This window comes from Pelecanus crispus, chromosome 12, assembly GCF_030463565.1.
Source record: "Pelecanus crispus isolate bPelCri1 chromosome 12, bPelCri1.pri, whole genome shotgun sequence".
NCBI lineage: Eukaryota > Metazoa > Chordata > Aves > Pelecaniformes > Pelecanidae > Pelecanus > Pelecanus crispus.
Genome location: NC_134654.1, coordinates 25389057 through 25413893, shown reverse-complemented (window position 1 = coordinate 25413893; position 24837 = coordinate 25389057). Strand labels below are relative to the sequence as shown.

Below are 24837 nucleotides of genomic sequence, written 5' to 3'. Positions count from 1 at the left end.
ACATGGGCCTAGAAAATATTTAAGGTAGGAATGACGCGGTACAGAAGAGACAGAAACCGGGCAGCCCTTCGGCTGTGGCAGTGACTTCTCGGCGCACGAAGACCCTGTTGGGGTGAGTGTGCCGGGGCCGTGCCCCGCAGACAGCTGGCACCCCGGTCACGTCTTTGGCACCACAGCAAGGCTGTGACTCTCCTCTGTGAGGCCAAATTACGGCTGGGCTCTCCAGCAAGCAGATACGGCGGCGGCAAGGCCCCCGACATGACAGCGCTGGCAAGCCGTGTTCCCAGCGGGGGTCAATGGCTAGCACCCTAACACAGCTGGGTTTGGTGGTGGTTTCGTTTGACTTGATGTTTTTTCCAGTTTGGGCTGGTATCGCTAGGGCTTCGTTAAAATTTGCACACAAACAAAATACCGATGCATGAAAATACCTGACAAGTTGGTTAAAAACCTGGACCCGACCCTACCGCTATGAAAATCGGTGGAGTTGGGTTGCGCTCTTGGAGAGGAAAAAAATTCCACCATTCTTTACAAAAATGAGGCATCTCATAGGGCAGAAATACATTTAAGTAGTCCTAAACCCAGCAATGTTTTATTGTGCGGATGCGAAACTACGGGAGCCTGTCACCTTACGTCCTCGTGTTAATCCGCACACAAATGGTTCATCTCTTGGGCACGATGGAACGCTCGTAGGAGCAGCTGTGTGAACGGCCGTGGAAATGATCTGATCAATAGGGAAATGATCTCATTAATAGCACGACATACACTGGGCACGAGTGAGTAAATCCGGAATCTAACGCTGTTGTGGAATATTAATGGCTCTGCTTTGGTTGTGTCATACGTAAAGCATTCGCAACGCATCGCATTTGCCCGTCCTTCGCAGATGCCAGCTGGCACAGCCCCCCCGCACCCTCGGGGGAGGAGGCGGGGCTGGCAGTCCCGATTTGGCTCGGCCACGCGACAGCAGCGCGCCAAGTCGCGACACGCTTTCCCTTCGGCGGGCGGCGCCCGGCGCCTCCCGAACGGCCTCGGCCCTTTCCGCCGTCCCCCGCCGCCGCGGGCAGCGGCGCATGCGCGCTGCGCACCCCCCCCCCCCCCCCCGCGCGGCCCCGCCGCGGGGTCAGGCGCCGGCGTGCAGCCCGTGCCCGGTCTCGCGAGAGCTGGGGCTGGCGAAGATGGCGGCGCTGTGCGAGAGCTTCACGCTGTGCGGTTTGGGGCCCAGCGGCGGCGTCGGCCTCGGCGGCGGCCTCCTGGCGCTGGAGCCGGGCCCCGACCCCGACCACGTCCTGCTCACCGACCGCGGCAGGACGGCCACGCTCTTTAAGGTAACGGCCCAGCTCGGCCTCGGGAGGCGTCGCTGCTGCCGCCGGGCAGCCCCGGCCTGTGGGGGCCTCCCCGCGCCGCGCCTCGGCGCCGCCCCGGCCCCGGCCCCGGCCCCGGCCCCGGCCCGTCCGGAGGGCGGCGGGGCCCAGGTGTCACCGGGCTCCCTCCGCCTCGCCCTGCCCGCCTGTGCCCGCTCCCCGCACGGCCACAGGCTGCCGTCCCGAGGCGGGGGCCCTGCCCGGCCCGGCCCGGCCCGGCCCACCTGCGCTCTCCCGCTGTCCTCCGGCCTGCCCGCCCGTGGAGCGGGTGTGGGCTTGGGCGGTTGCTCCCGTATTTCTCCCTTTGCTGATCTTTCTTCTCTCTCCATTCCCCATTCCAAGAAACGCTTCTGTCCCGAAGCCGCAGGGTGCGTAACGTTTCCTGGCAGTAGCCAGGGCGATGGGCGTTTTGTCCGGCTGTCAGTTGTGTGTCAGCTGCCTTCCTGTCAGGTGGAGGATGAAAGAGTTAGTTTGCAGCACTTGAAACCAAAAGCATGTATTTCAATGTATGCATATATTTCAGTAGGGCATAATAAGAAACTTTAGGAAAATATTTGGATTTATATCTTTAATTAATTTTCATATTCATGGGGCTAGGGATTGTATTTTAGTGGATTCATGGTACAACCTCCTCTGGGTTGTGTAGTCCCACTGCCCAGACCATACGCGAGAACATAAATATGTTGGTAAATATGCCCAAGGTAGATCTGGACTGAGGAGAAGGGGTCAAGCACCCTCAGAGCAGCCAAATGCAAATCGTACGTAACGTGAGTTTCGACAGTGAAGTTCATTGCTCTTGGTCTTAATAACTTACATTGAAATAGGAAAAGTGTGGTTCTGTGCATGATTGTGTTAGTGAGTAAAAGTAGCTGACGCTAGTGATTGAAAATAATAGCTTCGCTGTGGAAAAGCCGTGCATCATACCCGTGCTCCCTGGCATAAGCCCATCTGACTGTTACAGGTCAAAGTTATTTCTTATGTGAAAACAAATAATTTCTAATTAATGTAGAGGTCTTTCATGTTATTCTGAAATTGTTAGTGTTAAAGTCGGAAACAGGAATGCTCAAGCAGAAGTTCTGAGTGTAGCAGTTTCCCCATTTTAATATTCTCCTTCAAATCAGATGTGGCTACCTTGCATTTCCTTTCTGTCAGGAGGAAAATCCCCAAAGCATACCACGTTATGTTTTAATTGCAGTGTCTTTCTTCTGACTCTTCTAGGTTTCAGATCACAAGCCACTAGGTTGTTGGTCAGTTAAACATGGGCAGATTATCACGTGTCCAGTTGTGTGCAACTTTGAAACTCACGAATATATAGCTGTTCATAATGACAAGGTGAGATCCTTTATCTTTTCTTAAAGGCAAAAAGGACGTGGCGAGTCTTCTGAGTGAATGCACGTAGGGAAGAACTCGGCGGTGCTAGATTTTTGGCTAAATGTAAATGCATGGAGCTCTCAACACCCTCTTGCAGCACAGGTCATCTCTGCTCTTTGAGGACAGGGATGTGTGCTTCTACGGCTGCCCAGTGTGTTCTTAGTGACATGAAGATCACCTGTGCTGAGCACCAGTTATGCAGTGGCTTTTTAAAAACTGAAGCATTCTCCGTGAAGAATGCCTCATGCATACGTTCTCTGAGGATAAGTTATTTCTCAAGTATAAGTTATTTCTCTTGTTGCAGACTGGTTGACATTTAGAGCTGCATGATTACTGTACTGAAATGGTTAAAATAGTTCATACCTGCATCCTTGTTTTTCTGCTCATATTTTACAGTTAAATGTTTTCTGTTTGTGTACTTGTAGTGTTTGCTCAGCACATGCTGAACCTTTGGCTTTTTTGTATTGTTGTTGATGAAATATCTTTCCTGACCTTTCATTGTTCTTCTTGAAACATTCTCTTCCAGATCAGGTCATCTGTGTCTTAATCTGTCTCCATCACTTTGATCTACTTTCATTTAGAATTCTGCTGTATCTTTTTCCTTAACCTTACTCTTTCCTATCCTTTCTTTCCAATTCAAGATTTCTGAGCTTGGTTTGCATTCCTGCTGTCTCTGCTTCAGCTTCTTCCCCTGCTGGGTCAGTTTCCACTAAGGTTACTGTGAATACTTTCTGTATACTTTCCTCCTGTCTTTCACTGACATGCAATGCTGGTATTTTGTGTGCTGAGAAGTCTCTATATTTACTGTTTTACTGTGCTTAAAAATGATGTTTCTCTTAAAGGTTTTAAGAATATGGAAGAACAAAGATATTAACTTGGACAAAGTATTTAAAGCAACGGTAAGTCTCTTACGTGCATTCACTTTTATGTTAATGTTCTGAATCCTGGTTGGAGGGAAGAGATGCTAATTTTCATAGTACTAGTAATATTACAGTTTAGCTGACTTAACTAGTCTTAACTTGCACTTCATGATGTTCTGGAATATTGCAAGGAATCCACTTGGACTGAGACACTTGATGATCAAAGTATTGCTCTTAAAATGATTCGTATCCCAAGTCCAAAGTTTCAGAGGGCTTTCTTTAAAGATGGTGAATTATGTTCAAATATAGATTTTTCTGTTCTGCTGGTGGATGCGTTAAACAGCGCTTTGTGTTACGCTGTATACCAGTTGTTTGAACTCCTTACCCTCAATTATGTTTTTTCTGATGTGATTCAGAAATGGGATGCTCATTGGGATGCTTTCCTGGCTTTTTGCTGGGTAGTGATTTGCGATATTCATAGCATTTCAAAAAATTGGCAACTGCTAGGCCTACGTTACTAGGAATTTTACAGGTTCATCGTTCTTCTGTTACTCGTTTATTGAAAGAACTTTAAAAAAATCACATATAAACCACTTGGCTTTCAAGGTAATGTACTGAAGAACATAGAAAGTCTTTTTTTCTGTACAGCTTTCAGCTGATGTATACAGAATACACTCACTCCCCAATGGAGGGCCAGTGGTACTATTCAAAGGAGGTGGTGTTCGAACTTTAGATGTCCTTTTGGAAGCCCCACAACAAAAAATTGAAAACGTTATCTCAGACGAAGTCATCAAGTAAGTGATACAATTTTATGAAGTTTGCTTCTTGCTCAGAGGAATTGACGATGATGACAGTTGTTCCCTTTTTTGAGGGGGGTAGGGGAGAAATCTGAAGACCGGTATCTTGGGGTTGGATGTTTTTTTCCAACATGTTGGTTTTAAAATCTTAAAATTATTTATACAGATATCCTAAAAATAAGAGGCTGCCAAAGGAATAGTGATATGACTTTAGGTGTAGTCCTAGAATTTAGAAGACGTTCATATGACTTTCTGCTTTTAGGTGGAGTGAAGCTTTTACGGAAGGTCAATATCCTGTCTTAATTTTCGCTACTGAGAAAGTGAGTTGAATACTTTTTTAAAAAAACTTTCATAGCGGTAAATCTAAGTGCTTTTTCTAAAATCCATCGCCTGTTTCATTGGATTTTCAGAGCTTTTAGTGAAATCATTATCCTGATTTAATCAGTGTCCTATATATGTATTGTTTCTGATATAACAGTTAAATTGAAGTTGTGTTGCTTTTGGGGCAGAGCAGCCTGGCTCTTAGAACTTCAGAGAGCAATTAAGATTAAATGCAGTAGACAATTGTGTGGCTCTTCATTGTCCTCAAATACTTGCTCATTGTGAAGAACTTATTTAATAGGATTTATGCTTAAAAAAAAGAGAATTGTACATGAATCTGTCTTTATTCAAGTGCTTCTTGTGAATCCATTTGTTCCATCAAATTAGAATTTTCTTTACGTGCTTGAGTCTGCAAAACTTTCTGAATTAGGCTGCATGTCCTATAGAAAACACAAATTCCTAATTTTGCTTAACATTCAAAGTTAAGCAGTACTAATATTTGAATTTCTGTTATCTCTTCTTTGTGTAAATTAAAGGAAAACTTTATTTTCTTTTTTGTTTTAGGATGGGGATTTTTTTGTCTACGTACAGAAACTTAAGATGAATAGTCTACACAAATACAAGCTTGAACAACAGGAATTATCTAAACCGCTGAATTTCACGGCATATATAAAAAATCACATAATCACACTTCTGTGTCTGTGTAAGTTATTTTCTAATGGGATGTGATAATAAAGCAAAGAATTGTATGGAAGGTCATAAAATGTTGATATTTACAAATTACTCTTTAATATTTTTAGCTCTTTAAACTTTCTAAAACAGCTAGTGGTAGGAGTAGTAATTAAATCTTCCTGATATTTTAATAGTTGGAAAGGCTGACTGTTCCCTGACTTGTACCTTGCAGACCTTGTGCTAGCTATACTTTTATTTTGCTACTTTGCATCATAATATGTCCTTCAAATATCCTGTATTATTTCTTCTCTTAGCACTCACTGGATTTTGTTCTCTTTGGGTGTCCTCTTGCCATATCATATCGAATAGTTTTTCCACAATAACAGATGATAAGCGTCATCGCTTTTCTTTGACAGATTCCAATGACTCCGTGTACAAGGTTCTGATACCTCTGCATCAAAATACTGAAGAGGAAGAGCAAATTTTGTCCAAATCACTGCTGCTAAACCTTTCGGTATCTGGAAGTGTTCTGAAAGGAACTTCTTTCGTCGTTGTTGATAAAGACCACATCGCAGTATTAGGAAGTCTGGCTGCATCTGGTGAAGAATCCAAAGGTAACTTGAAAAATCAGATTAAGATGTCGTAAGGTCTGAAATCTCCTTGGGCAAAGCACTAAGCATGAAATAGTGCAAATAAAATGTTAGTTGGCTCTTGAAACTAGTACGTAGTTGAGCTGTGCTAGCCGAAAGGTGACCTTTACCAGTAGACTGCATAGTGGGTTGCAGGACTCTGCTCGCTGTTGTGTTTTCTGTATTTGCTTTCATGGTGTTTGTGGAACAGTTGAGAAGATGCAGCAAGAGAACTCATGGATGAAGGGGAATTAAAAGGAGGACTTGGACATTTGTAAACAGACCTATGCAGGGAAAGAGGCCTAATGTCCTCTAAGAAATCAGTGCCTAAAATAAGTGAAACAAACACTTCAGTCTTATGCCTAAACGTCTGAAGTGTGGGATCACTGAAATTTAAGCCACTGAACATAGCAGCTTATGACAAAATGTTCTTCCTGACTGGAAGCCACACTGGCTGCTGTCTGTCTTGCCACAGCTTCTTGTTTAAAGCTCTTCACTGGAAGACTTGCTCATCTTTAGATATTTTTCTTGAGGTCTAACCAGAATGACTGAATTCCTAATGTTGAATACATTATTAATTGAGCTATTTTGAAATGGTTATTTAAACAAGTGTTTTTAACTGAAAGTAGCAAAGGCAAATGTAGCATTTGTGTTGCCATTTGGGGTTGTAACATCTCTCTCTCTTATTTTCCCTAGAGTGCCTAACAATATGGAATACAAAATTTCAGACATTGCAAACTTTAAAGGAACTGCCCCTGGGAACCAGTGGACAAGTAAGCTCAGTCTTTAATTTGTGGTCCATGAGCTTTGTGCATTTGGCATGATAGGAGTGAAGAGACTGGTGGGCTTCAGAGTTCTGCTTCCGTCTGGAAGAGCAGTGAATGCCAGCTTCTGAAACAGAATTAATATTGACCAGTTGATGAGCAATTTTTGTCAGAACATTTAGTGGGAGGATGGTGGCTTATGGCAATTTCTTTGATAATTCAGTACCTTCTTACTTCTGATGGCCTTGATTATTTGGTGAGGATGAAATAGCTCATTAAACAGAGAACCCAGCCAGTATGTATTCTGTTCAGACAATTTGCAGTTGACTGCCTAAATGATCCCTGCATCTCCCTAAATAGCATTTCGAGATGTTCAGGTGTCCATTAACGCTAAGTAAACTGACACCTAAGTAATATATGTACTAGTGAAATAGAACAGCTGACTGTTTTTGTCACAAAATTGCACAAGAGGGAATTTAAAAAATAAAATTATCAAGAGGACTTAATGCCTCAGAGCAGCTGCTGTACTTTAAGACATCCCTGGAAAATCCTCAACAGAACACTTCTTATTTTTGTATTTCAAATCAACAGTTAATGAAGGTCTGCTAACAAGTGTAAAACCTACAAAAAATAATGTCAAATAATCTGATCACTGACTTTTTTAGTTGAATTTTGTAGTAAGGAGTTAAACATCAGTTTGTGTAGGAACACGCTTCTCTGCTCTGCTTCATTAACGATATGTTTTAATATTTTGTAGTTGTGGTGTTATGAGGAAAAATTTTTTTTTACTCACGGGAAAGTGCTAACAGTGATTATGTACAAGTGTGAAACATCATCTTTGGCAGCTGCTGTGGGAAAGCTCAAGGACAGTCAAACCCCTGGTAAGAATTATTATAATTACAGTGAAAAGATCTTGTAAAAGGAAAACTTCTGAAATTGTATAAAAAATATTTTAATACCATTCTATAAAATCAATTGAATCTAAACAGCTTGAAGTACCCTAACAGTGTATTCTGATCCTAGCTGTTAAATTTACTGTTGCTGAGAACACGGAAGCACGCAAACATCTGAATTAATTGTAGCTTCACTTAAACTGGGTTGTCATTCAAATATGGGAATTACTGAAAATACTGGAATGCCAGTTATGAATACTGAGAACAAAATGAAGTGCTATCTCCTATAAATTGTTTTCAAAGAGTTTGTGATTAGATGGGGCAACGTCAAACCTTAGCTTGTAAACTTTAGTTTAAAATAGTATTGTCATAGTGCCTTTAATTTAGCATTGCACTGGTAAAATGTTGTTGCAAGTTATGCTCACAGTAAATTGTGTAATAACTTATTTCTCTTCCGCCCAGAGGCTAAATGGAAAAACAGTACGCAAAAAGGATCATAAAATTACCTGCTGCTGAGATAAAACTGGAAACTTTCTTGGCAGGAAATGACTTGAATTATACTTTAGAAAATACCTATTAGTATAAGAAGTTGATGTAATACTCATACTTCAATAAATGCGCTTTAAGTGTTACTTTCATATAGTTTCATTTTTGTGTTCACAGACGTGTCCCCATTTGTAAACTGGAATACCCTTGGAGATGAAGAGCTGGTGGTTTCCCTTCAGTCACAGCAGTCTGTAGCTCTAAAATCTGAGTCCGGAATGACCGTAAGTTAGCATCAGGAGCATGTGAGGTTTTTGTTTTCTCTTTTCTTTTCCCCTGCTGCTTTTAGTTGTAGGTGTTGTAGCAGAAGGAAATTTCACTTTGTATTTGTCACTTACTGCTTCTAATGCTGTTTCTGGAATTGGACTGCCTGGTTAGTAACTGTAATCTGTGCAGCAAGTTGACACATGAAGTTCCTAGTTATCTTGATTGAAATCGTTAAATATATACCATCATTTTGGAGCTGAATAATAACTTTCTGTTTTTCTTTAAAACAGTTAAGATCAAAAAGGAACACTGCTGAAGTACAGCCAGATACCTTATCAGTTGGGCAGCTCTTACTAAATCTAAAAGTAAGTAAACCGAATATCCTAAGGTAGTGTTTTAGACACTCTCAGAATATTCTAGTTGTCTCTTAAGCTATTATCTTTTTCCATGTCCTCTTGCACATATCAAGTTGACGAAGCTGCCTTAAACGGGTGAGTTGGAGGATATTATTGTTGTGCTAGAATAGTATTTGGACATGATGAAATTAAAGTTTTGTCATAGGAGTGTGTTCTAGAACTGTACAATCCGGGGTTTATAATAGCTATCTGAGTTCTGAAAACTTGCACAAATTTGTTAATTTTTAATGAAAATCTTCTCTTACAGTAAATAAGGTGGGAGGGTATTTCACCTGAACTCTGCCTTTTTAAGCTTTTTTAGATTCTTATGTATGGCTTTAATTTTGTTGAAGACATTTTCGATCTCGAAAGCCAGAATGCTAGGAATTCCACTGCAAATATAGCAGTAAGCTGTTTAGTTCCTTTCTAAAACTTGCTGCAAGTGTTGTGATATTTTAAGTTGCATCCCTTCCTGTGTGAACGTACCTATAGTTCAGCTGTGGCTGGGCATCTTGGTAATTTAACTGAAGTAACAGGCAAATAATCCCCGAGCACTTATTGAAAAATACTGCTTACTTGAGTTCAGAGTTGAGTAATTGCCCTCATTTGGCTCTTCCGTGATGAGAGACTACCAAAACACAGAGTGGTGAGGGTTTTTTTTGTAAATTTTTTTAGCTTGAATTCGACAATCAGTCTGTTTCTACTTAGTTCTAATTAGTAACAGTACAGTTCTCAAACCTATGCCTTGTGCTTCTGAGTTGCGCAGTATTTGTCATTTTTCAGGACGCTTCTACAACTGTATTGGAAGATGAATTGAGACAACTGATGTCAAAAGCACAGATGCCAGATTTCCAAGCCACCATTGGATGTGTAATAACTGCCCTTATAAACAGATGTAAAACAAATCCAAATTACTACCCTCGAAATTTCCTGCTACAGATAGTCCAAACGCGAGACTTGTCTTACAGGTGATGATTCTGCATTTTTTTTAATTGTCAGGAAGTGTTTTTAAAAATTAAAACCAGTAGAAATCCAGTTCTTCATAAAGCACTCCTGAATTATCGGAATTTACTATCAAAGGTGCCTAAGCTTATTTTCTGATGAAGCTGACACTTGTCAGATGGATTTTTTTGTAAAACAAGATGAATACTTCTGCATTAGTTGTGAATGTAGTTTTCGGTGGGTGTGAACTATGTAGCCTATTCTCTTCATATGCTTACAGTTTATGTCCAGATTTAATGGCTGTTGCTTTGGAGAAAAAAGATGTGCATCTCTTACAAATCTGCCTACAACGGTTTCCAGATATTCCTGAAGAAATTACTTACGCTTGCTTGAAAGTATTTTTAAGGTAAGTTGGAATCACTCTTTTTTTTCTTTTTTTCTTCTTCGCCAAACCAAGCCTCTTAATAAAAAGCTGTATGTTGCCAAGAATGGCTTTAATTTTATACACGAGCAATTAATACTCTGCATGAAGTTCTTAATTCTGAATGCAGTGTATGTTGCAGTCTTGCAGGCTGACAAACTTTTTACAAGGCGTCTGTTGCATATGTTAATTCTAAAAACTATGTAAATGGTAATTAAATGAACATACCTTTTGCTAACACTGCCGCTTGAATGGCACTCGCATACCTCTGTATTCATTGTTACAGCTATCTGTTTACTGTGCAACAGACTTAATGGGGAACTTCCCTGAGGTAAGAAGCCTGCAAAAAAAGATCAGCTCTTGCAAGTTCACGACAAAAATGGTTTTCAATCCCAAAAAGGATGAAGTTTTAGGTAGGCACTGTAACCAAAAGAAGAGACTGTTGTAACTATTCCTCTAGGCTTCCAGAGCAACAAGGATTCTTTTTTTTTCTTAGAAACATCAGATCTTGCTAATTTCATACCTTAGAATTGTGAAATACTTTATTACTGATGTCTTATGGGTTGAAGCAGTCCCACTAATGTCAGAATACAACAACAGTCTTGGATGGGGTATAACCTTTAAATCAACCCATGACAGAATGTCTAATAATACAGTAACTTACATTGTTCGAATAAAAGAGCAGTATGTGTATTGTTCAAGGTTAATAATTACAAAATACTAACTGCTCTTTTATGGCCTTTATTCATTCTGCAAGACTCTATATTTTAGTGTATGTTTTTACTTTCATAGTAAGCTTCAAAGAGTTCACAGTGTGTACTACCGTTGGGTTGATGGCACTGCTGATTTTAAAGCTAATAACTAAAAGTATTAAATGTCTGGAATTTTCTTCCACAGCATTAGTGAAGCCTATCTTCAAAGAATAGATGTGAATCTAGAATCTGTAATCTGTTACATTGATATTGAATTCAACGATAAAGAAGTTAAGACTGAAATTGTAGAAAATGGTTTCAATGCAGAGCTGGAACAAGACATCTGGGATACTGAATTCACAAAGGAAACCCATCTGATGGCTGATGGTGAATTCTGCCCTGTTGGACCACAGAAGGCAGCATTATTGTATCCTCTCTATGTTTTAATGAAGGAAAGTCTGCATTATATGGGATGAGAATGTGTACGTTTAGTATTACTAAAAGACGTATCTTCTGTTATTGTTGAAAACTTCTGAGAAGTTCTGATAAGAGAAGTTCCTATGCAGTCAAAAAATTGTTTAGAATATAAATAGAAACAATGAACTTCTAGAAAGCATCCACACCAATTTAAACTTACATTATTGCAAAAGTGTAATAAAAGTTTGTCTATCCAAGAGAAAAGAGCAGCAAGGATTTTGATCTTTGCCTGTTGAAACACAGTAGCCAATTACATACTTGCAGTAAACAGAACTGTTCAAGTTAACTGTGTTGTGATATTTCTGTTGCTGTACGTTTTTCATAATAAAAATAAGGGAGATTCAAAAAGCTGAAATAGGACCGCTCTCAAAGAACCTAGAGAAATATTTTAATTGGAATTCACTTCAGTTTGTAGAAACTGGTATTTTTTCCTGCAGTTTTATTTCCTTAATAGTACTACACAGAAATGCTGTTCTCCATTCGGCTTACAGTGACACATTTCTTTTGCCTCATCTGAAAAACCTTCCAGCACAGCAAGCTGTTGTAAGTATGTTAAAATTAAAAAGTTTAAAAACCCTTAATATTTTGGGGGAAGGGAAAGGGAAGAGAGTTTTTCAATTCTGTATCAGAAACATGCCACTCTTACTGGAGTCTCAATCACAAACTAATGCGTGACAATGAAATTATGATGCCTAATGAGATTTAATGTTAACGAATGTCACGTTTTTCCACATAAATATGGAACTTCTATTAATTTTTATAGTCCTTGCTTATTTTAGGAAATGTAAGAAAGAAGCCCTCTTTACAACCCAGTCTACTTGAAAAATGTTGTTCATATTTTGTTAGCAAGTATAGTACCTTTTCTTCATTTGGATGCTTTTTAAGAAAGGAGCGAGACATGCTAATTTAGTCAGTTCCATCAGAAACAGAAGTTTAGAAAATATGAGAAACAAACTGTACCTGTGTAAAACGCCAAATGTAATGCAAATCAAACTCGAGTATTCAATCTCAGATCCTCTTAGATTAAAAAAAAAAAAAACCACACTTCCCTGTCCCTCAAAACCTGAAATACAATTTCAAGAACTGCACGTACCATAGTACCTGAGCATATATGTGGCTTTGCAGTGATTCAAAAAGCCAACGTAAATTGCACTGACATAATCATTGGAACAATGATTACCATTCAGTGTAACTTTACACTGAATATTGTTGAGTGAGAATTTTCAAACGTAGCTATAGATGGTGTAGGAGAACCTTAAAACTTATTTTAATATGCAGTATACAGGCATCTGTGTTGCTTAAAAATTTTTTTTACAAAAAAACCCTTGTGAGTATTACTGTGCACAGGACAAAACACCTCAGTTTATTAAATGTTTGTCCTTTAAAAATATTCTGACTTTTCTACTTTTAGCTATTTCTCAGGTATTTATACTACTTGTATGTGAAATGCAGTGAAAAAATTAATACCACTCTTCCTGGAATACGCTCTCCAACTATAAATCAGGTGAGAAGCTGGTTCTAAGAGTTTTACTTCCTTAGGTTTCTGTGGTGTGTAACTTAGTGAGTAGTTGTGAATATCTAAAATCAACTGAGATCTACATTCATTCTGTGAAGTATTGCCTATTAATGTAACCTGTATGAAGTCAGATGTAACACAACGCTTTTTACTATCAGAAAATAAATATACTGCCTGACAATATGAAACCCCACATTTTGCATTAGAAGTTGATGTTTCAGAGTTCAGCTTTTAAAGCAAAATCTGTGTCATTTGCATATCACAAAGTGTAAGTGTACTCTTCTTGTTTGTCTTCAGATTATGGATTGGATGTGCCTATTACTTGATGCTCACTTCACAGTTATGGTGATGCTACCAGAAGCAAAAAAGTTGCTTTCAAGTCTGCATAAGTTTGTGAGAGCCCAAGTAAGTTGCGTTGTCTGCAATAATAATTTCATTTTAGTATGGATTTAGAACATGGATGTTAAGAAGGGGGGGGCAGACAACAAAATATTGTATAGTAAGTCAAATAATGTCTGTTCTCCTCTGTATGCTCCTTCCTGAGCATGAAATGGCAGTTGCCTCTCTTTCTCATTCTGATTTCAAAAGCTGCTAGATTTGTTTGGTTTAAATATCTAAACCTGTGCAGAACCACAGCTAGTTCCACAGTACAGTGATTTATGAAAATAATTAAAATTTACCTTGCTGTAAATATCTGTGTTTTCTTGTTTTTAGGTACGATTCTACTCTGAACTCAACAAGATTGAAGGAAGTTTGCGAGAATTACAAAGACTTAACCACCAGAAAGACTGTCAGACATATTCTATTGAAGTGCTGGAACTTATTTGAATTTGAAATGAATTATTAACGAATTTATTTTTTATTGATTCCTTTTACGACGAGGATGTATTAGCACTCCATATTGGGGATGTGAAAAGTTGTTTTCTACATAGGAGGAGCACGGTTACTCTGTAGCTACATGGGAGTTGTAAGTTTGAAACTCGTGTATTAAAAGCTCTTTTTGACTGGATGAGAAGCTGGATGCTTGCTTATATTTTCATGTATAGTTTTGATATGCAATCACAAGAACATCCTAAAATGCCACATGATTCTTGGCAAAAAATTAGTAGGATATTTGCAGTAAGGCTTCAACAGATGTTTGATCAAATGAATTGACATTTTTATTCTACTTGCTTCTTTTTTACTTAATAGTTGAAGTCTCTAATTCAATTCTTCAGAGTTCTTTTATCTCCACTCAGGTTATGAACTACAGATGAACTCATTTGAGTTTGTTTCTTTGATTTTCTATTTTTAAGTTGGTTTTACTTTGTCCAAAGATGCCTTGGACATTTACAGACTTAGCTTAAACAGGGAAGGGAGCTTAAGTGTAGGTATAGGGTTGTTACCTAACTCACACGGCTTTCTCTCTCCTGTGTCATGGTACCACAACTTTTTAGTGTACCCTTTTGTGCTTTCCTTTCCAGTCCGATCAGGTCCTCTTACACTTCTTTGAAAAAAATGGAATGGAGGGGGTTGTGTGGCAGTTAGTAGTTAAAATCTTGAATGTCAGTAATCTAGTTGATGCATCTCATATCTGATAAGACCACCTGCATCCAGAAGCTGCATACAGCTGGGGAGAAAGAAGGTATACAGCAGGAACTAGACTCCTTCCTCAAATGAAGAAGCATAGTGCAGTTACTTAATGGGGTGTCTTGTTACAATCTTTATCTCAGAGGTTGCCATCAGCTGAAGACAACTGTTTCCTCAAGCAGAGAGACTGCTCCTCTAGAGCATGCTCTCCTGCACAGACTTGCAGGATGGAGTTACTGGATTTCAGCATAATTAGCTGTACTTCAAGACTTCTGCTTTAGAAATTTTTGAAGCTTTCTGATGTTGCAAGATTGCATCCAAGATAGTTTCTGCTTTTTAAATACTGATCTCTTGAAATCTTGCCTATATAAGTTTGAAGCTCTGGGGGAAGGGGACAGGAGCATAAAAATAACATTCAGGTAAAATTTAATGCTGTGGACTGTGGAATGAGTTTGACATGTCTTTAAGCAGACCATGCAACTGAGAACTGCCAGTACAGCTCAGAGCAAGAATGGTGTCTTGCCTGTTAGATTGGAGCAAAGAACTAACCCAGCTGAAAATAACTTCTTGGTTTGGATAGTGATTTTTCTCTGATAGTGCTGACTTAAGCTTATGTCACTGGACACAGAGGAGACATGCATTTTGATTTGGAGCAGAATGTTGGAAATCATTGTTTGAATAAAAGGCTCCTTAACCTTTGTCAGGTTAAAGTTGCCTGAGAGTGAACAGCAGCATTTTCTTCCTTTCTCTGACTACAGCTAGAACACAAGATTATTATGGCTGAAGTGCTAGGTGTGTAACTTCCTGGACTTTGGCTGTATAACTTTGAAACAGCTGCACACAGTTAAAAGCCTTAAGACTCTTTGGAAGTTGACATGTTCTAGTTGTATATGCTGTTGTCGGAGGTCAGTACCAAATGTATGTAAAAGCAAAATTTAAAAACACTACAATGGGCAGCTGAAGAATTACATAGAGGGGTACTTCTTGGCACTGGCAGTAGTTGCTTTTAATTTTCTAAATAAGAAAACTCGTCTCTAATTTAAAATGAGAACATTCTTACCGACATCAGGGTCTGTTTTCTCCAAGTACTTTTTCAAAGAGTGAACACCTCAAGCTAACCTCGTCTACACTGCTTGTTCTATACAGCTTGAATTCTAGCATTTCAAAGTATATCTTAATTTGTTTTGACTGTCTCTTTAAAAAAAAAAATTGATGAACTGAAGTTTTATGAAAGTAACACTTGTTGAAGGTATTACAGGTATAAGCATCTATCAAATTGTACTTCTGATTAGGTGTTTGCTTAAAACTGACTTGTTCTAAGCTACATGTGGGACATTCATCTAAATGAAAGCTCATCTGGGATAGGGGAAGATGGGACAGATAAGCGTAATGCTGGATTTCTTGAAGTCTGGTATAAAACAGATGGTTGGGGACAGAAGCCTTCAGAGAAGATAGACTTAACATCAATACATGTTCAGAATAGCAAATAAGGTGTTAAAAACATATTTTTTACTAATACTGTGATTGAATAGTAATATAACACAGCATATCAGTATATTGATATACTTTTGGTTTTCATCATACTAAATAAAATGGTGATTGGTAATATATTGAATTACACCAGCAAAAGTCAACGTAAGCTCTTGCTTCCTAAGGCTGACTTTATTTAGTCTACAGCTGAGCTCTAGTCTAACATCACTCAGCAACACCGTGGTGTCTTATAAATATATATGTAACTGATTCTAGAGCCGAATACTTAAATTCAATGCCTAGTACATGTTATGAAATAACATTTCATAGGGAAGGAATGGACAAAAGCGGCTCAATAATTTAAGCAAGAGCATATGCTCACTTGTTAATAATGCCATCCAGCTGTAGGTTCTTAAGTTCTTTCCCTTACCATTGGAGAAAGGAACCCATCCAGACAACAGCTTGGAACAACTAGGCTATTCATCTTCTCCTAAGTGCTGTTTGAAAGGAGCCTTTCTCTCCATCTGTCTTGAGTATGGAGGCAGCGTAGGGCCTCCTACCTAAAATTCCTCTTCCTGCTGTATTCAATTCACTTACAAATATGCTCATTTAACTATACCAGCAGACTCAAAATAGGAACTTCATGTTCCTAATGGAGATGTGTTTTGTTCTTGGGAGTGGACATGGGTAGGCAAGTAGGTTAAGGGGTTACGGCTGATTTCTCTGAACTGAGCTAAGCTGTGTGTTGGAAAGGACTAATTTAGAGTCCTGACTCTGAAAGTTAACATGCCGCTCCATGCATCCATTTCTCCACCTATAAAATTAAAACTCTTTATGTCCTATTCAGTAAGCACTTCCACATCAACAACTGATAAATCTTAAATAAGAGATGGGATTAAGAGATGAGGTATTCTGGTTCACAGTATTCAAAAGCAAATGATTCTTAGCACCTTTGATCTACAGGTACACAAAATCCACGGTATTTTGGAGATGTTAACGCTCTCATAATGCTACACAGACCCTGTGAATATTAGTGCAGTACATACACTAGATACCTTTGCTAGATTCTGAATGCATAGATGGCAGAATTCACAGGTGTTTTTTCCAGGATCACAAAGGGAGATAGTGAAATAGCCTACCTATTCATGTATTTAAAGAGTTACCGCAGTCCTTGCAACCTTTTAAGGGGTTGCACGAATTACCGTGACATAAGCAATCTAAAGGTAACTTTGAAAGATTCAGAATACAAATTGAGTGTAAAGGTGTGAATGGGGTTAGGCAATGTTGTCTGCTGCTGTTGCTGTGTCTGTAGCGTACTGTGTCTAGAACATGGCTCTGAGCCTGTGCAGCTGCACCACTGAATATAAAAGAGATGCAGATAAAAAGCTGGATATAAGAGTGCAAATTGGGCTAAACCCTGCTGCCTGGTGCCATTGTGACAGTGTTGCATGCTTGACACCGCGGCAGGTTTGTGGGTTTAATGAGGTTCTCAGCCTGAGCAACAAGTTAATGAACAAAAGGCACTTCAAAAATGAGTATAGTAGAATGCAAATTAAATTACACATTGGACATAGAGCTGGCATGCTTATGGCATGACCAGTGTTGGGTTTTATGTCGCACAGAAGCATGAGCAAGGGACTGAGAGAAAATGAAAATGGGAACATGCTTATTTGCTAACGATAAGACTTCAGCCTCTCTGGGATCCCAAAGCTGTGTAGGTTTAGCAGTGAAAAGAAGGGTGGTTGTAAGAAACGCAAGACATTTGCGTGCCTTGGGCTGGCTTTCAATTTGTGCTGCTTTTGCTCAGGAAACCGATCCCCTGAATTCAAGTGGTGGCATTAGAAACCCAACAGTGCAATTGGTTTATGTAGATTTTTAGCCCTTTGGGAGCTCTGGCAAATGGGAAAACAAGAGGGAATAGAAAATAGATGAAGCCCATCTCTTTTCGTAGCGCTCCAGTGAACTGCGGACGCAGCAGTTCCGAGAAAGTAGATGGACAAAAATGCAAATGGTAGGGTCCTGTGTGCTGTCCTCAGTCTATCTTGCTTTATACCGACCCTGGCTAGGTGATGGTGAGCTGTAAGAGGGTTTTAATTTCTGCATAACGGGTGAAGATTTACAGCACGGCAAGAGATGAACGTGGCCGCGGTCAAGGGGGCCTCTTGGTGCCGGGGGGGGGGGGGGGGGGCGGGGGGGCGGCCGCCTCCGCGGGGTGAGGGGGGGAACCTCCCCTGAGGGGGAGCCGGCGGCTCCGGTTTTGGCGGGCGCTGCGGCGGGGGAAGAGCCCCGTGATGAGCCCCTGCCCGGGGCGGAGGGGAGGGCAGAGCCCGCGGCCTACCTGCGCTCACCGCTGTCCCCCGCGGGCTGCGCGGCCGGCCGAAGCCGGGGGCCTTGGAGCTGAGGCGCGGCCGGCCGGGGGGCTGCCCTTCGGGCGCGGGCCGAGCTCTGGGGCAGAGGAGCGGTAACGGGCGTCGCTCTTCAGGTGTGGGGAGCCGGTGAGTCCGAGGGGGGCGCGGGGCAGCTTCAGCCGGCGGCGGGGCTGAGGGGAGCCTCGTGCTGGGCGGCGGCGGCGGCGGGGCAGCGCCTCGTGACAGGTGGCGGTGAGTTGGGGCGGGACGGACACACACACACACACACACGCCGTGTGCCGGTGCGGGGGCAAGGCGGCGGGGCGGGCCGGGGCCGGGGGGCGCGGCGGGGCGGCCGGGGGGCGCGGAGCCGCCCCAGCGCGCTGGCTCCAACATGGCTCTCGCGGCCGGCGGCGGCGGCGCCCCCTGGCGGCGGCTGGCGGGCGCGGCCGGTCACGTGAGGCGCTCGGGGCCTGCTGCCGCCGCCGCTTCCCCCAGTCAGAGCGGAGCGAGCCGAGGCAGAGACGAAGAAACAAGATGGCGGCCGGTGGCGATCCGGAGCGGGACGCCGGCAATTCGGATTGAGCCCTCGGCCCTCACAGCTCGGCGGGCCCCCTCCCCGGCCCGGATCCCTCGCAGGGGGGGGAGCTTCCCCGTAGCCGCCTGTCCGGACTCCGAGGGCCCTCCCGAGCCTTCCTTCCCCCTCCCTTCCCCCCTCGGCCAGCGCCCAGAGATGCGGGGCCGGCGAGGCAGGCCGCCCAAGCAGCAGCAGCCGGCGGCGGCCACCGCTCAGGCGAGCTCCCCGGCTCCGCCCGCCCCGGCGGGCCCTATCGGGGGGCTGAGGTCCCGGCAGCGGGGCAGCAGCCGCGGCAGGTGGGCGACCACGGCCCAGGCGGAGACGGCGGGGCCCAAGCAGAAGGGAGCCGGGGCTGCCCAGGCCTCTTCCCCCGCCACCGCCTCCCCCAGGGGGGGCAGCAAGAGGAAGGGAGGCAGCGGCGGCAGCAGCACCCCCGGTGGGGGAGGCAGCAGCGGTAAGGGTAGGGGCAGGGCTGGGGCTGGAGGAGCAGGGGGAGGAGGCGGAGGAGGCAGCTGCAACAGCCAAGGCAGGGCTGCCTCGTCCAGGAGGAGCATCAGCAAAGTGGTGTACGATGATCATGAGAGTGAAGAGGAGGAGGAGAGCATGGTGTCCGAGGAGGAAGAGGAGGGAGACCCCGAGGATAACCAGGACTCCGAGGAGGAAGAGGAGGAGGAGATAATGGAGGAGGAGGACGACGACGACTCAGACTACCCCGAAGAGATGGAGGATGAAGACGATGCCAGTTATTGCACTGAGAGCAGCTTCAGGAGCCACAGCACCTACAGCAGCACCCCAGGTAGAGAGTCAGTGGGATGAACTCAAACAAGTCGAGGGCACCCCACATGCTCCCTCTAGGTTTGCAAATACAGTCCGCACGCATTCTTCCTCCCATGCGTGTATGTAAGGGATGCCTGCAAGCACTCACAGGGAGAGAGGGGTATGCAAATTAACGACTGGCAACCCCACGGATGCAGGGAACATTAGAAGATGCTTACAAACACATGCGCTGAGAGGAGGGAGGGAGGGAGGGCAGTACAGGCTGTAACAAGGGGATGCTTTGCAAATATGCATGCAGACTCTGGTGACTGCAGAAATGCATGATACACCAGAACATTTTGCAAACATTGTCAAAAGTGTATGGAGCATTCACTTAATATTTAAAAATGAGGGAAACGAGGTGCATGCCTTGCAAAGAGGTCCTTTCAAATATATACAGGAAAGGATGGCTTGTGCTTGCAAATATAACTATGTTAAAAGGAAAGGAAGCACATGCAACTTGAAGTGGCCTAAAAAAAAAAAAACCCAACCATAAACACTGAAAATTTTCAGGCTCTTGAAATCAGAGGTATAACTGGATCCAGCATTTACTGGCTTTAAGACAAAACTAGCTTTCCAAGGAGGGAAATGAGGTGCATTGTTCAAAATGGAGATTGCATTGTTATAGTTTGGGGAAAAGTGCACAGGGCCTCATTGCAAGGGTGTAAACCTAGTTTTAGTTAAACACAAAGATTAAAAGGTGGAGGTTGAGTCGAAAGTCTTGGGTTTAAATACTGCATTTATCTTAAGATATGGCAACCTTTAAAACTCATGTTGGGGTTAAAACTTGTTAAACATAATTGTGATTTTTTTTTTTTTTTTTAAACCTCTAGTGGCAAATTTGGGCTCAAATCTTTGCTTCTGTTTGTCCTTAATTAGTTCATTAACTATGTGGGTTTCAAGCTTCAAAAATTCTTTTATCTAAACTTAAGCACTTTGGATTTATTTGAATTCATTCCAGAATGGAGTTCAAGCTTAGGGTATCTTTTTTTTTGGGGGGGGGGGGGGGGGGGGGGGGGTCTGAACCAGGGGAGTAGTTAAACCTGGGGATAACCTAGGAGTGTTTCTCAGTTGGGCTACAGGATAACAAACACTGCTGTTGTACAAGTATTTGGCCAATTTGGAGGGGGGGAGGAACAGGTTGTTGGTGTAAATGCTTTGCATCTTCATTAAAAAAGGAGTGTAGTTTTGAGTAGTTAGCTGATGACTTTTTAAAAGGGGGAAGTACTGGCTACTAAATGTGTAATTTGTTTTTATTTTGGCGAGTTAATGGTATCAGCTCATGTGACTTAATAATAGTCCTTTAAAAAATTCTGTATGTCTATATATATTTTTTTTTTTATCTATATCCATATGCTCAGGAACCTAAATGAATCAAAATAAGTACCTACATTACTAAATAAATTTAATTTAGACATAATCTTTTTAAGGTGTTGGTTTACCTGTTGCAAGGATGTCCTGCAATCAAATTGGAATTTTTGAATATTTATTACTTTAAAGATTGAGGTCTGGCTTCACAGAAGAAAAAACCTGAAGTATTCTCTTGACTTTTAACTCTTCATTTTCTGCTTAGTTGTGGTGACTTTAATTTTTATTACTTTTTTGGGGGTGCTTTTGTCAGGGAAAGAATATGCTTTTAATTGACTAGGTCAGGAAAATGCTTTTTACGTGAGCATCCAGGTTTAAAATGAGTTCTGCAGAATATGGGTGTATTCAGTTTTTGAAATGTGCTTAAATGTTTTGGCAAATAACAAGATACCTCTGTGTGCATTGTTGTGCAAGTGTAGACAGGTTTTATGTGGTATTTAGGTGTATCAGAAACCATTTTGGTAATTTATATGTTTATTCTTCACTTGGTCAGGGTAACTGCAGTTAACTTTTGAAAGATAAGTTTAAGTGTAAGCATTTTCATCCTTACGAGCTTTTTTTTCTATATTGAGTGTTTGATGGTTAAAACATCTATGTTGTTATTTTGGCAATTTACTGGCAGTTCTCGTTAGTTCAGTATTTGCCTCAAGGTCTCCCTTCCTCCTTCCCTCTCTTCCAGACATGCCGTTACCCTTTTGCAAAGAAGTACGAACTTTTCATTCTATCAGCTCAGTCTGTGTCTTGTTTCTGCTGAACAAGTGTCTACGTTGTGAGCACTGCTACAGAGTGGTGGCACTAATTGAAATCTTAGTCTTGTCATAATCCAGGAAGAGATACTTGACATTAGAACAGCATTAATAGGCAAGGGAAAGATTCACCTAACCTCAGTATCTCTTTATCTGCCAGCAGCCAGTGCAGAGAAGAGTGTTAAGAATAGGGCAAGCATACAGCGATACGTCTTCAGAGTTCCTTTGTGGGCTCCAGTGCTCTTTGACTCAGGTGCATGCTGAGCCACAATTGGTCTTTAGCTGTGTTTAGATATGGGGTTTTTTCTTTCATACGTTTGTCTTCGAACCAGACAAATTGTAATATACAGTGACAAAATTCCCGTGGTTAACTGGAGGGCTTGAAGGAGTGTCTCCTCCATTGTTTTAAACTGGCCCCTGACAGAATCGTGCTGTGCCCACTAGGTTTTTTTCTACTAGAAGAGAGGATAAATGATCATTCTCTACTTATCTTAGTCACGTGCAGCCTGAACTACTGCCACTTTCAGGATGTAGTCCTAGGGGCTGAAGAATTTATTTTTTGAGAGCAGGGTACTGAAAAATTGCAATCCCAATCAAACTCTCCTACCAACCAAGATTTTACATGTAAATCTCATCCCACTTCAATGGGTGACAGACTTTTTAACAGTTTATTTCAAACTTACATAGAACAGTGAATTAAAAGATCACAGTGCAGTATCTCTAGCCAAGAAAGGCTCAATTTTTGTGCCCTTCTGAGGATTTTACGATATATCTTGAACTTGGATGTGGGAGTCATTTTTTTACTATTTATTATTAAAGTATTTAAAGAAGCAAAATCTTAGGAATGGTAAAATGTCTTTGATATAATGCTTAATAATGGTACAGTAAAAGCTTATCGTGTGAATGCATGTGACATTTATCATTGCTTTTTCTTCTGCTGGACAGACTTTTGGTAGAGGAATTTTGTGCGTGTATGTGTAATGTCCCTTCTCTCTTACCCCTTTGTGTCCCCAGAAGGTAGATGTACTTTTAGGATAGGTATCCTATATATCTTGTATCACTAAACATTTTTGCCATTACCTGTCCACTGGAAGTTCTACTTCAGGCTTGTCACAATTACATTATAGATATCAAGTATTTTCCATATGCTGCAGAAATTTAAGAGAAGGATTTAATCAAGATGCCTAGAAGTCCTTCATTTTCTGTTTCTTGATTTTCTTCGTCAAAAACTTGGAAAACTAGCTTTAGGAGGAGCTATATATCTAGATTTTGGCTGAGATAATAATCATCGGTCAATCTAACAAGCAAATGCACAACAGTGGAGTTGTGAGCCAAAAGATTTATCTTAAAATACATTAAATAAATTTTTTAGATGGATTTTGCTAGTCTGAGCATTTACAGTGATTGACCATCACTTCTGTTAACGAGTTACTTCACCAATGTGCTTTTATCCTCAGAGTGAAAGAATTTAACTGGAAAGGAGGTGCTGCATTTTGTGTGTCTGTAGTAATTTTATATCTTAACGCGTTCTCTTGCTCCTGAAGAACTGTTTAAGTGGAGACATTGAGATACGACAGTAAGATATGCAGCCGCTTTTGTCTGTCATGTGAGGAGATTTACCGGCCTCCCAAACGTCTTACCTAGGGTACCCTGCTCTCTAAATTAAATCTGGCATGCTCTTATTTTAACCATTTAGTAATCTGAACTTTGATTTGTACTCTAGAGGAACTACCACTAGTTCATCATGCCCGTCATGAAAAATGTAAAAGACAAGTCCTAGCAAAGAAACTGTGTAGAAGGCCAAACAGTAAAACTGGCTGGTTCTGTTGTATTGACATGCAAATTTGCAGTTTATCTGAAGAGAGCATTTGTCACTTCGGTCATCTTTCTAAGAAGCTTTGTGCAGCAAATACCGTACCATTATCAAAGTATGTGTGTTGTAAAAGGTAGAATAACTTGATGTACTGTAGATGAGTTTCTTGTGCAAACTTTTTTGTAGGTCTGTAGTAAAATTCCATAGCTGACCATTGTACTGCATAGTACTGGTATAAGGTGAATAAATGTGGATTTTAGTAGACTGGGGCCAGCTCTCAGGGCTCACTAACTTCTGAAATTAGTTACAACTTATCCTGAGTGTGTCCCAACTAAGAAATTGTCTGTCAGACTGTTCCTGAAAATCCCTGTTAGTGCTATTTCCCCCTCCCGGCGGGTTCTAGGCACAAAAGGGCTGTGACTGAGTGCTTCTCAGAATCACAATGTGGGATCTCATCTGCTACTTGTCTTGCATTAGTTACCCAAAAGTTAAAATAATGCCTTAGAATGTAGGGGCTTTGTATTCCTGGCTCCTACTGAAAGCGTACTGATGGCCATAATGTTGAGAAATCAGTAGAGAACCTTAGTTTGATTTAGAAGTGTACTACTGACAAATGTACTACTGACAAATGTACTACTGACAAAAAAAATGGAAAAATAAACAGCCAGAAGTTTTGAAGTTTTAAAACAGTTTTTAAAGAACATAAAGACCTAGTTTTGTACAGTGCAAGGCAGTAGTCAACTTAGGAGCACATGTTGAGAATTTCTGCTATGTGAGTGCTCTCAGGATCTAGTCTAGTAACCGGTTATTTTTTCATTTGTGCTTCAACTTCCAACGCTTTTGTGGTGCTTGAAATGTCCCATTTGTAATGTAGGTTTAGGTTTTAAGTTTAATCTGGGTCTTGGTTGGGTTGGTTTTCTTTTATTATTTTTCCAGGCAAAATAAATAAATTTGGGTTAGGTACAATTGTTGCAGAGTGGTATTCAAGTTGGAGCTGCACTTACAAGTAGTTACAAATGCATCTTATTCTTTCAGAAAATTTTTCTAGAAGAGATTATTTGACTTGTGAATATTAGAAACATGTTGATTGTCATGTTGGCATTTTTAAAAGGGCAAAAATTGTTTCGTATAAGTCAAAGTCTTTAATTTTGACCCATCCCAAGAAAAAGATTTAGCTTTTTCTATTTTGGTACTGCTTTTCATAATATATTCTTATTTTATGTTAAACTGATTCATTTTACTGCTTTTTCTTCTTTGGTGTAAGCTGAGCAA

At 41.4% G+C, this 24837-nt stretch overlaps 2 protein-coding genes across 5 annotated transcripts in view; both read left to right on the top strand.

Annotated features, from left to right (window-relative positions):
* Positions 1–1172: 1172 nt before the first annotated feature.
* On the top strand, positions 1173–13861 carry NOL11 (nucleolar protein 11). Its single transcript, XM_075719819.1, has 18 exons — positions 1173–1322; positions 2577–2690; positions 3572–3628; positions 4238–4383; positions 4649–4706; positions 5272–5410; positions 5796–5993; positions 6705–6781; positions 7530–7653; positions 8329–8432; positions 8706–8780; positions 9594–9778; positions 10033–10158; positions 11071–11292; positions 11807–11885; positions 12754–12846; positions 13156–13263; positions 13573–13861. The coding sequence occupies exons 1-18, from the start codon at positions 1173–1175 to the stop codon at positions 13684–13686; spliced, it is 2169 nt and encodes a 722-aa protein (XP_075575934.1). The 3' UTR covers positions 13687–13861.
* A 5117-nt stretch (positions 13862–18978) lies between these two features.
* BPTF (bromodomain PHD finger transcription factor) overlaps positions 18979–24837 on the top strand; it is a 56827-nt gene continuing 50968 nt past the window's right edge. For all 4 annotated transcript variants that reach the window (XM_075720328.1, XM_075720330.1, XM_075720327.1 and 1 more), the window contains exon 1: positions 18979–19618. In XM_075720328.1, coding sequence (XP_075576443.1) covers positions 18979–19618 — 640 coding nt within the window. The remainder of the gene's footprint in view (positions 19619–24837) is intronic.

Excerpts from the sequence above, each read along its gene's own strand:
- NOL11 (XM_075719819.1), top strand. The coding sequence starts at position 1,173 with ATGGCGGCGCTGTGCGAGAGCTTCACGCTGTGCGGTTTGGGGCCCAGC. Across the intron at positions 5,994-6,704 it reads ATCTGGTGAAGAATCCAAAG|AGTGCCTAACAATATGGAAT; the intron begins GTAACTTGAAAA and ends TATTTTCCCTAG. Across the intron at positions 11,886-12,753 it reads TTCCAGCACAGCAAGCTGTT|CTATTTCTCAGGTATTTATA; the intron begins GTAAGTATGTTA and ends TTCTACTTTTAG.